The 12,335-nt window shown below is 41.9% G+C and overlaps 1 protein-coding gene across 6 annotated transcripts in view; it reads right to left on the reverse strand.

Moving 5' to 3' along the window:
- The window catches only part of LOC138783454 (dynein axonemal heavy chain 5-like), a 245,444-nt gene that overhangs the window by 124,043 nt on the left and 109,066 nt on the right, over nt 1-12,335 (reverse strand). For all 6 annotated transcript variants that reach the window (XM_069958163.1, XM_069958164.1, XM_069958166.1 and 3 more), the window contains 6 exons: nt 9,843-9,996; nt 6,282-6,548; nt 5,086-5,214; nt 3,215-3,430; nt 2,141-2,287; nt 656-828 (listed from right to left, as the gene is read on the reverse strand). In XM_069958163.1, coding sequence (XP_069814264.1) covers nt 656-828; nt 2,141-2,287; nt 3,215-3,430; nt 5,086-5,214; nt 6,282-6,548; nt 9,843-9,996 — 1,086 coding nt within the window. The remainder of the gene's footprint in view (nt 1-655; nt 829-2,140; nt 2,288-3,214; nt 3,431-5,085; nt 5,215-6,281; nt 6,549-9,842; nt 9,997-12,335) is intronic.

Here is a 12,335-nt window from a genome sequence, read left to right on the forward strand (position 1 = left end):
TATGATGGAAGGGGTTCAAAGCCCCTCTATTACATATAAAGAGACCAGTGTTAATAAAAAAAAAATACACTGGGGATTCAAGTAACAAAACTTAGAAACAGGGCCCAGGAGTTACACCTCAGAGTTTGCGGTTTATTAAAATTTTGGATTGACCAACAGCAATGTAGATGTTCAATAATGCAATGAATCCTCAAAAATACAACTTGCCCAATAATGGTGCACAGAGTTTATATTTTAATTTTCAACAAATCAACATTAGCAATGAGCAAATTTACAGTAAGGTTAATGAAACCATGGATGTTCAGTGTTTGGCTCCCGGTGGCTGAAGAAGTTGGAAGCAGCAATAGGACTGCCTGGAAAACATGGACACAACCATATGCTGTATTCATGTTATCCTAGCAGCCCTTTGGCTTTCTCCATGTTCTCCAGCCATCAAGAGTCAAATGCTGTGCGTTCAGGTTCCACAAAATTCACTTATCTCTAATCAAAATGCATAAAAGAAAAATACACCTTTTAATAACTTTTCCCAATTACCCTTAGTTTTTGTCTGGTATATGAAATGCCATCCTTAATAAATCTCCCCCTCTGTGTTGCACCCAATTCTAAATATGAAAATTCTCTGACATCTTCATAAATCATGTTAAGTATAGATTACCTGTCAGTCAGAGGCGTGATAACCAGCCTGTCCGTGCATCCCAAGTATTCATTGCAATAGCTGAATTCCACATCTGTAATCTGGATGATACATTTGTCTATATCTTCAATGAAATAAAATCTAGATTGTTTTTGCCACTCAAAGTCTGAAGCAGATCTAATGTTCATGCGAACCTCAAAAAAAAAAAGTCATACCTTTTGATTAAATTATGTTTTATCATATGTTGTTCTAAACTGGTGTAATGTGTTTAGCACATTTGTTTCCCCATTTAAACTCGCAATGAAAACTTGAAATGATGCTGCACTGAAAGAGCACAGTGCTAACCACTGAGCCACCATGTGGCCCAAAAGCAGACACAGAGTTGTGGGCTGAGGACAGATGCCATGATGGAACATCAACAGCTAGTGTCCGGAACTTATCACAGGAAATAATTGACAAATAGAGATGAAGGAGATACTGCTAAAAACTTCCTGATACAGACGACACAGTGTTTAGAAACGATATATACAGTTTCAAGTGACACTGTCGTTAATTTTTATTTTTTTTTGCAAAAATAATAGTCCAGGCGATTTTAAGAAACTTTGTAATTGGGTTTATTAGGCAAATATGCCATTATCTGCATTCAAAAAGCCTTTTCCCAGCCCCCTCCCTCCTCTCTCTCATTCACTGCTCATTATCAGGAAATCTCGACTCTTTTACATCAGTCGGATCCTGTCTGTGCTATGGAGAGGGGAGGGGGAGGAGGGAGATTGGTCGGCAGCAGAGAGCTGAGAACAAAGGATTACACTACAGAGAGCCGCTGAAAGCCTCTATTCAGAGGTCAGAGAGGTCAGTGTGGATGTCAGAGGAGAGTCTGGTGATGTAGCTGTAAATTAACTCTTTGTTGTCCTGTTTTGGTGCCTCATCTCCCTCCATCCCTCCCCTCTTCATAGAGAACAATGAAGACAGGGGGGAGAGCTTCAAACTGCTTTATCATGATAAAAAATGCATTTTTCGGCTAATAAATCCAATTACAAAGTTTCTTAAAATCGCTTGTACTTTTGATTTCTGCAAAAAAAAAAAATGTAATGACAGTGACACTTTAAGGCCATGTTCTCACTTTGCAAGACACCGATGTCAGAGAGGATAATCCCGGGCGGTACTGCAGTACCGGCCAAATGATTTTTACTTCTGATAAATTGGGATGCGGGTGCATAAGTGTGCGCCTGCATCCCAATTCGCCGCCACACGCTCCATTGTGTGCACTGATAGGTTCTCTGCAGCCGCTATTCAATGAATAGCGGCTACAAAAAACTGACATATCAGTTTTATACTATGTGTATACACTCTGGTTGGAATTCCCTCAGCTGCAGCACAATGTAGGTAAAGGATTAATCACAGCTGTGTTGCAAATGGCAACAATGGCCGTGATTAATACTTTACCTATGTTGTGTGAACATAGCCCAATATTCCTTTTAATTTCAATGACTGGAAAATTTAGCTTACCAGATCATCAAAGATATCTTTCTGATGAACATGAATGGTGATCAGAGTCTCATACTTGGTTCTCTCCATCTTGGTCAAATCCTTTGTGGTCATGTCAATCAAATCATTCAGAAGATCGAGGAATTTTTGGTTTGTTGTTTGCATAACCTTTACCAAAGAGACAATATGGTGGTTAAAAAGATCTCTCTTTGGGGTACTCCTAACCGGTCTTAAATTAGACCCAGACACCCTTTCCACGGCCAGATTCCTGAATCCTGCCAGCCGGGAGTCCGAATCTGCTTCCAGCAGGTCTAGATTTGGTTCATGATTAACGCATGTTAGCAGGCCTAAATTACGATAAATGAGGCGCGGGAGGAGGCCACGCCTCCACCCTGTCCTGCCAAGACCCCCCTGCCTGCCCATCGCGAATCTATGCCTTCTCCCTGACGTACTTCTCAGGCGGAACTCTCATAAATTTCCCCCTTTATGTTTTTAACAAAGTCTAAAGAGATTTTTTTTTATATTAAAAGGGTTAACATCATAAAACTAAGTCTCTGGCTCAGAAAACTAGGAGTTTCAGCTATTGCCAGTCTGGCTGATTTGGTGCATCAATGCTTTACAAAGACAGTCATCCACTGTATTGACCACTAGGCCATAATGCGCTTCCTCTGCAGGAGATATGGTTGGCTAATCCCTTGTTCTATGTCATTTCTCAGCAGGGCTGGCAACACTTCAAAATCAAAATGTGTTGTCATGGGTAGACAATTGGTATAATCTTTAAAATGCACAGGGCTTCTAACAATAAGTATGTAAAGTTGCCTATTTAACAGCATCTAATACAGAAACATATAAGAAAATGCCAAGATACATGTGGAACACAAGTATTACAGCTGCTGTTCTCAGCGGAGACTCAAGTCCCTTTACTAGAGATTATGGGGTGTCCCAGGGATCAGACCCATTGAGATCAGTTAGTTATCCTTTATCCCCCACACTTATTTTTTTTAACCATACAGTAGGTGGAATTGCTTTTTCAATAGCATAGAATGACTGGGAAAAGTGGATTACAAGATAAATCTGTTAGTAATAATAAAGCACCTTTTTGTCTGTCTTGGAAATATTTAACGCATCTTCAGCATCTCTTGTCCAGATCATCTGAATTCCAAGAAGACCAATCTGGGCTGGATACATGGCCTGGAAGTCATAGAGCTTGAATCCAGAGTCACTGATGGCTATAGATGCTTGTCTGATTATGGTGTGCAATGTCTTTTTTACTCCATTCAGAAGAAGTCCCAGCCATGTCTCCACATTGCCCTAAGCATAAAAAATTACACTAGTCAACAATAAGCACAGATAAAGTACATATAGCTCCACCATATCCAAAATAAAGTATCTGTTAATTTTACACATTTATTGTTACAGGTGATATTTTATGTAATGTCCTAATTAACCCAATGGTTTTTTCTCAGAAGAAACATCTTGGGACAGAGAAAAGTGTTTTCAGGGTCTTGCCAGATATCAACCAAGGATAGCAACTGAAAACAACCAAGCCACCCCTCTCGGGCAATTGCTCTGCTTGAAGTTAGGGGTAAGAATGGGAACAGGGTGGGGATAGAATATCTCCCATAGTTCATAAAACCAGAGACATTTTATGCTGATGATTTCAACATCTTCCAAGGTTGTTACAGATGATATAACTTAAATGTCAAAGACTAGCTTGAATTAACAAAATGAGCAAAAAGTAGCAGCAAGATAGGGAATTTGAGTACTGTGCGACAAATCCTGACTAGATAGTGTTTGTGTTACTGCCCAGGAGAAAGGGTGCTTGGGGTAAAGGATACCAGGATCGCTGATCGTCCGGGCAGCCCATAGGATACAGCAGCGTCTGCTGCCGACACTCCTATTCAACGGAGCGATGGCAGAAGATCGTTGCTGTATCAGTCGCTTGTTTTTCAACATGTTGAAAAACAAGCGACTGCAACGATCAGCCGACATGAACGATGTCGGCTGATCGTTGCACTCTATTCCACGGGACGATTATCGTCCGTAGCGGCCGAATACGGCCGATATTCGTTCCGTGAAATAGGGCCTTTAGAGTGTTAAAGCAGGGAAACAATTTGGTCCCATAACACCATAAGGCTAGGTTGTGGTGTATTGTAGGGGGCCCTAACCTTCTCCTGCTCAGTCTATTAGTTCACTTGAATATACCCAGTCATACTGGCTGGCTCCTGGTGTATTTTGCTCAGACCTCTTAGACTTTTTGACTCTCTGCAATGCCTAAGCTACAGGAAGCAGGCAACAGGGGTCTATACCTCTCAGCTATTCGTATAAATAGGATCATCCTAAAGCCCAACAGGCCCTAGTATGCAATCAAGTCCTGGTGTAACTTTCCTTCAATTGCTTGTAGATCATGTGTCCCTTAGCACTGTTGACAAGAAATATATAGAAGAAATATATAGAAGACCCTCTCAATTGCTGTCATTCCTGGCAAGCAATATGTAGAAGCCTTTGGGTATAAATAGGTGCTTCTGGACAAATTAAGGTCTTCTTTGGGCTTTGGTCCCATGCGACCCTAGAGTCTCTCTTTTCTTTGTTCTCACTAATCTGGACTACTACTACTACTACCTCCTTTCCTTCAGGGACAAGAAATCATTCCTTAGGGATGAGAGGAGACTAAGCATGAACCTCCCATCCCGGAGTGGGTGTATGTTTTCCTGTACCTGTTTTCAGGTGTAAATCATGATAAATTATGCACTGGAGGAGACACGCCTCCTCCCCTTGCAGCCCCCCCCCCCTCGCCCGCCCATCAGGTGAGTGAAACGTACACTATATAAAGGTGCAAATTTACCTTTTCTGTAATGTAAGCCAGGGGGACAATTGATAAATGTGACTCTTTGTTTTAACTGGAATTTTTTTATTTTATTGAATTGGTTTTATTGATTTGATTTTATAACACTATTCAGCCTTACCTGGGCATTTACAGGCTCCATCAAATTTACCCGTTCTCCTTCTTGGGATTCAAAATACAAAATCTGGTCATAATTCTTCTCATGAAAGCCAACTCTGTTGACATTGTCAAACAAACTTAGAAGATGAGCCTATGAAAGCAAAAAAAAAAAAATGTAATCAGGTGTTCATATTTTCTTTTTGTTAGTAACATTCACATTTTTAAATATGGGAAAAGGGGGTGGTTTTCCAAATTGTTATCATGGGAGTAAAAAAAAAAACCGTGCACCTTTTAAGTCCTACTAGGAAACGTTTATAAAATAATAAATCACATAAAAGTCATTAGATTGCTAATACTGATCATTGCAATGCTATGTCGATGTTCTGCTAGCAGAGTCTGTCTGAGAATTAAATAACTTGACTATAGAAAGTCAGGGTCAGAATGATAAGGATGAAGATGATACTTTGGGCCCTAGGTTGTTTAGAAAGTGTCTCCTCACCAGAACAGAAAAAGCAGAGAAAGGAGTGAGTAATCTGCATGTGCGCATCTTCAGCATATAGATGGAGAGGTATCTAATGAGAACAGCATATAAAAGTGAGCACTCCACAGACCGCAGTCCGTTTACCCATGCATTTACTGAAATTAAACATATTTAACCCTTTGGTGCCACAGTCAGTTTAGCAGTGTTTCTTGCTTTTTCATCTGTGCTTTCCAAAAAAATAAGCAAAATTTCCCTTTTTTTCACCATGTTCGTGATAAGGGATACATTATGTGATAATTTGATTTGTTACAACTGAGGTGATACCAATTTTGTTTATTCATGTGTTGTTTAGATTTTTATGTAATAAATGTTTTTCTTTTTAACTTAGGATCTTGTCACCTTCATTAGGCCTCACTTTTCCATGGGCTCCACAGGATCATATTGCAGGGTAACGGGGTGCTCAAAAAAAAGAAAGAGACCCCTTCCTCTGTTTAAATACAAAAATGCCACTGTCACTATTGACCATAGCATTAAAGGTTTGTAGTCTAGGAGCCGGGTCACTGCACCACAGTGTCAGCTGTAATATACCTGAAACCAACTGTGTATGAACCAGTTTTAGATCCTCAGCCAGCTTCATGCACTTCCTGTGCCATCCAGGGTTTTAAATATGAAAATTTATATTAATATTTCCAAAGGTGTTAAGAAGAAAGTACTGAAAATTCATGTATTTCTTTTACCTGAATGGTGTGAGAATCCGATGCTTGTCCAAGTATCTCCAGAAGGGCAGGATCAGAAACAAAGAAAAACCGGGGAAATACTAAGCGTTTCTTTTCCAGGTACCCTGTAAGGGATTTTTGACACATCTCCAGCTGTTCCAATAAATGTGGTAATAATTGTGCCAAGGTTTCGTCCCCAACACAGCACTGAACAATGTTGGGAGTCTCGTGAGCCCTCTGCATGATTTTCTGCCAAGACTTATCAATGTTCTGGAACCTCTTGGCTTCCTGAGAAAATCAAATCACAATGTCAAGGCCTTCTCAAGGTGATGTCACTTGTAATATAATGATGGGCAGATAATTAAAACAGCAGGCTGATTAAACATGAACACTTTCTTGCCAAGTAAATGGAGATGTGAAGCTGAATGGCAGCAATAAGTAATACCTCTGTTTTCTATATAATTTTGAACTTACTGGTAAAAGAGCATAGTGCTAAAAGTTGTATTTTTAGTATACCACTAGACACAGTACTTATTAGGCTAGTAAAAATGTCAATGTAATTAAAATCCACAATTTGGCTGGGTTCACACTATGTATATTTGAGGCTGTATTTGGTCCTCATGTCAGGTCCTCATAGCAACCAAAACCAGGAGTGGATTGAAAACACAGAAAGGATCTGTTCACACAATGTTGAAATTGAGTGGATGGCTGCCATATAACAGTAAATAACGGCCATTATTTCAATACCACAGCCGTTGTTTTAAAATAACAGCAAATATTTGCCATTAAATGATGGCCATCCACTCAATTACAACATTATGTGAACAGAGCCTTTCTGTGTTTTCAATCCACTCCTGGTTTTGGTTGCTATACAGCCTCACAAATACAGCCTCAAATATACATAGTGTGAACCCAGCCTTTAAGTGTATAAGCAAAAAAATTTACAACACTGTGAAACCATTGCGGATTTTGACCTCCCCATAAAAGTGAAATCACCTAGATTTTTTTTCTGAATACTGAAACATGGTATTTGCTTCTAATGATATTTTTTTTTATTTCATTATCATTATATTAATATAAGGGAGCCACCCTGCCTGAACTGTTTTATCAGCATTTAGGCATACCCTTGACAATGAGCCCCATGGACATAAGGTCTAGGACTGTTTTATAGGCATGCAATGTAACCGAAGCAGAGATCATTGTACAGGGAGAGGAGTAACTGAGCTCTGAACATCACCTAATGTCAATAGATATATGGAAAATTTGATATCAAAAGGCATGTCACACAGGACACTGCTGGACACATCAGGGTATCACAAGCTGCACAAAGTGCAGCCTCTCCATTATCTAATTCAGTCTTTTTAATTTGTATGCTTACAGTAGTTCTAACAGAGAAAAATGTTCATACTTCAAAATTGGTGCACTTACCTTATAATATGCTCATACTATCAAGAATACAGTAACACTAGCAATTCATAATAATATATTTTTTGTTAGAAGACATCATCTTTCTTAGGTTTTCCCATCTGTTCATACATATATACAAATATATTATGGATGCAGTAACCAAGGCAACAGATATCTTGCCTGACAAACACTTGCACAAGGGACATTTACCCTTTGTTCAGCATCGTGTCTTGGGATGTCCCCACCGAAAGAACATATGTGACCAAGCCTACCATGTATTTTTCTTTTGCAAAGTCTTTTCCCATTCTCTCTATGGGCTTTTCTAGAGATCCATAAATTTACTGTCACCACACACTTATTTTCTATATCGATCTGCCTTCCCTCTTGTTTACAAATTGGTTTCTGTACAAGTGACAACATACTTAGAACAAGCTATTCAGCTAACTGCAGGACCAGGACTGTGTCGTCTGTTATAATAAGGCTGGAAGGCTGGTTTTGTGCCAAGTTATTGCCTTTTGTTTAGTGTGTTCACAGGGAAGGCTCCCACTGTAAACTCTTTGGCTGTGTTCCCACTGCATAAAAAAAACAGCCGTTCTGCCGTGAATGGCTGTTGTTTAACCCTACCTTAGGCCGGAATTAATGATCATGATCATTAATTCCGGCCGTAGGTAGTGCTAAACAACAGTGGAACGACCGTTGTTTGTATAGTGTGTGAACATAGCCTAAATGTGTCCATAGGCTTCCTTTCAGCCCAGTACTGTATATGTCGTTATACTGCTTAAATAAAATAATGAAATATTAGATTAAAGTATTCCAATAAACAGGATCTTGGCATCTGTCACAGGTCAATAAATGGATCCCATGGGGAGCTCCAGTGACTTCAGTATCCTTATGTAGACAGTAGCCATGGAGCTAGTAAGTTTGTGTCAGAAAGCTGTACAGAGGTTGTCACAGAGCATCATGCAGGTGTCGCTAAAGGCTCTTTACCTGGGACAATTACTGCATAAACTAATGTTCATAGGAACACTTGTCCCCTATTATTGTAGAAGGGCCAGCTATCAGCCAATAACCGAGAAAACACCTGTTCATCCCCTGATTGCATTTTTTTGGGTGGCTGCATATCAAAATGTGTAAATGGGTGAAGCCAATAATTACAAAGTTAAAGGGTTCCATCAATAATCCTGTGATTCATTTAGCCATGTAAATGCTCAGTAAACAAGCACCAATCGGCCAGATTGGCACTCATTGTCATGCCCCCATTTGCCTATCCATTTAGGCTGTTCAGTGCACTGGGAAATGTACTACAGCCCTCAGTGCACCAATCTTGCCACCTGCCACCCTCTTCATAAATATTCACCAGACACTTTGCAGTGATGAGCGGCCAAATGATGTCGCTGCAACACACCGCATGAATATTCATAAATGGAGGTGGTGGGGCAGATGGTGCACCAAGGGTTGCAGTACTACCTCCAGAGCACCAAGCCGCCTAAGTAACAGAGGATTTCATTAACACAGCGCTTGGGATAGAGGTAAGAAATCTACCTTGTTCCTCTGTTTCCTGCCCTATGGAAATAATAGAACAGGCTAGATTCTTCTAATATGCTGTTAGTTTCCCTTTAAAGCATACATGTAATTTTAGGAGACTTTACAGTATAAGCTGTCCTGCGTGTAAATGAGGAGTAGCACTATTTCTGGCCATTACACAACTTTTATGTGGCATATTCCTGCACATTTCTGCTCTGCACTCTTTATCTACGATTTTCAATTCTCCCAACAAAGAAATATGCTTTTATTCTCTGGAGCAAAGTGTCAGAGAGGCTTTCCTGAGCTCAAGTGCTGGAAGCTGTAATGCAAGGGGGAGAAAGGAGATATTCCAGCTTGCAGCATTTTAAGGGCTTGAGAAAGCCCCTTTAACACTTTGCACAAGAGATTAAAAGCATTTTGTTTCTGTTTTAAAAGTGTAGACAGATATATGAAAGGTAACTCATGTCTCCACCAAACAACTCACAGTGTCAGCAATATGAAACCTGAACTGCAGCAAACATACCCTGAATTGCTCAATAAGATCAGTTTTTTTCCATCTTGCAAAGTGTGTGTCATGACAGATGCTCATGTAGGCTGTATTGCAGTTTTTCCTATTCTCACTAGCTATGGATCTAAAATACTGATACCCACCTGTGGTAGTTGTTTAGCTATATCACCACCAACAAACACAGCTTCCAGGTAAATCCAGAGGTTCTGAACAGTGAGCCAGTTCTCAATTATTTCTGTGGTATTGGACAATTTTTGGACCCACTGCTGTATAGTTGGTTTAAATGGTGCGTTGTATCTGTTTTAAACACACAAAAATGGGGAGATCACTGTCATGTTCCAGAACACTGCAAGTAATGCAATTAAAGAAAAGAAAATAATGGGAACTGTAGAGTATGTATATAGATAGAACTTTTCTGGATAACAGTTGAAAGCAAAGGACTCCAAATTCGTTGGTGTCACAAATCTGGTCACCATAAGGGCACACTAAAGATTCAGTGTTAAAATCCACTATGTCTTTTGATGGGAGGGCTCGCGTCTCCGCTCTCTGCGCATAGCCGCTTAAAGAATTGACATATCAATTCTTTGAGTGGAGGCGCGCGAGCCCTCCCATTCAAGGACACAGCAGGAGGGATTAGGCGCTCAGTCCACGGACAGAGGTTCCCGGTGAAATCTCTGCGCCAAATCCGTTGTGTGAACAGGCCCTAAAAGAAAAAAAAATCTGATACATTTCTATCTTTTGTTTGTGTTTAAAAAGAATGATATACGTGTACAGCTACTCTGTCATAAGTCAGCCATTTTCTCTTTCTGAACTGGCAAACAAAATAGAAGCAGAAAGTCATACAAATGGCTTAGCTACGTGCTAAGTGTACAGACAGCTCCAAAAATGTACCTGCAAAATATATAAAAGAGGAAAAAAAACACCCAATATGTTGACTTTAATAGACTTAAAGGGGTATTCCCCCCAAGAGCTAAAAAAATTAAATGCTCCCAAACCTAGCTGGCCTTACTCACCAAGTTCCCCTGAGTATTTTGAGACATCTCCCATCTTTCTAGCTGCTGCCGTTCCTGAGTTACAACTTTTTCTAAAACATGGTCTATATCCAAGATAGGAAACTACATTTCCCATCATGCAATGCTTCTGCCTGATCATGGTGAAGTAGCAGAGCTGAGACAATGAAGGAGATGATGACAGTGTAGCAGAGCTGAGATGGCTGTGTCGGTGTAGCAGAGCTGAGTTGGCGGGGACGCCGGTGTAGCAGAGCTGCGTTGGCGGTGACGGTGTAGCAGAGCTGAGTTGGCGGGGACGCCGGTCAGCAGAGCTGAGTTGGCGGGGACGCCGGTGCAGCAGAGCTGAGTTGGCGGGGACGCCGGTGCAGCAGAGCTGAGTTGGCGGGGACGCCGATGTAGCAGAGCTGAGTTGGCGGGGACGCCGGTGTAGCAGAGCTGAGTTGGCGGGGACGCCGGTGTAGCAGAGCTGAGTTGGCAGGGACGCCGGTGTAGCAGAGCTGAGTTGGCGGGGACGCCGGTGTAGCAGAGCTGAGTTGGCGGGGACGCCGGTGTAGCAGAGCTGAGTTGGCGATGATGCGGGTGATCGCGGGGGCGGAGCTAGTCGCGGGCGATCGCGGGGGCGGAGCTAGTCGCGGGCGATTGCGGGGAGCAGAGCTAGTCGCGGGCGATTGCGGGGAGCAGAGCTAGTCGCGGGCGATTGCGGGGGGCGGAGCTAGTCGCGGGCGATTGCGGGGGGCGAAGCTTGCCATGGGCGATCGCGGAGGGGAGGGTGCCGCGGGTGAGTGCGGAGGCTATGCTGCGGGTGAGTGAGGGATGCCACGGGTTAATGGGGGGAGGTCGGTTGTGGGCCGGGGGGCTGTGTGCTGCGGGTGAGTGCTGCCGGGAGGCTCTGGACACAGGGGGTGAGCTCTGGGCTGCGGGTGACCGGGTGGCTGCTGTTAGAGAGGGATGCAGTCACAGCTGCGCTGATCACTGTCTCCCTCTGTAACAGCAGCCACCGCATCAGTGTTCTCAGTCACTTCACTGTGCTGGGACTGAGGACACGTGATGCCGACACAGAGGGTGGGGGCCAGGAGCAGGGAGCGTGTCAGAGTGGACTGAGGTCTGATGATTCTCTGCAATCCCTGGGGGTGAATGCAGCTGGATAACAGCAAAACTGTGCAGAATCCATACTAACTTTATGTTGGAAAGATGGAAAGCTACGGGTGGGCAACGTATTAATGCAAAAAAAAATTGGGGGGGGGGAATACCCCTTTAATGTCTGCATGTTTGCATCCAAATTTAGCCCCTCCACAGCACTGAATAGATGTGTATATAGAAATGGCAGTTGCCACACAGGGCTTGATGTAAATGTCAGTGTGGGTTTTTTCCGCTGGCAATATGTGAGCCCAGTGTAAAGGTTGCTCTTAGAAATTTGAGAACTCTAAATTGTTTTTTTTTTTCTAGATTTATATTTTGAAGCAATTTTCTGTAATACAATACATCCACATTTAATCTTTAGGAAATTCTGCAATGTGTGATCATGTTTATTATCAGAAATTAAGGCCAAGGCAGTTAAAATAATTGGTGGAAATTACATAGGAAAAGATGTTGAAAACAAAATTACTATTGTATATTATAGTGGAA

Source organism: Dendropsophus ebraccatus, chromosome 2 (genome assembly GCF_027789765.1).
Source record: "Dendropsophus ebraccatus isolate aDenEbr1 chromosome 2, aDenEbr1.pat, whole genome shotgun sequence".
NCBI classification, from domain to species: domain Eukaryota; kingdom Metazoa; phylum Chordata; class Amphibia; order Anura; family Hylidae; genus Dendropsophus; species Dendropsophus ebraccatus.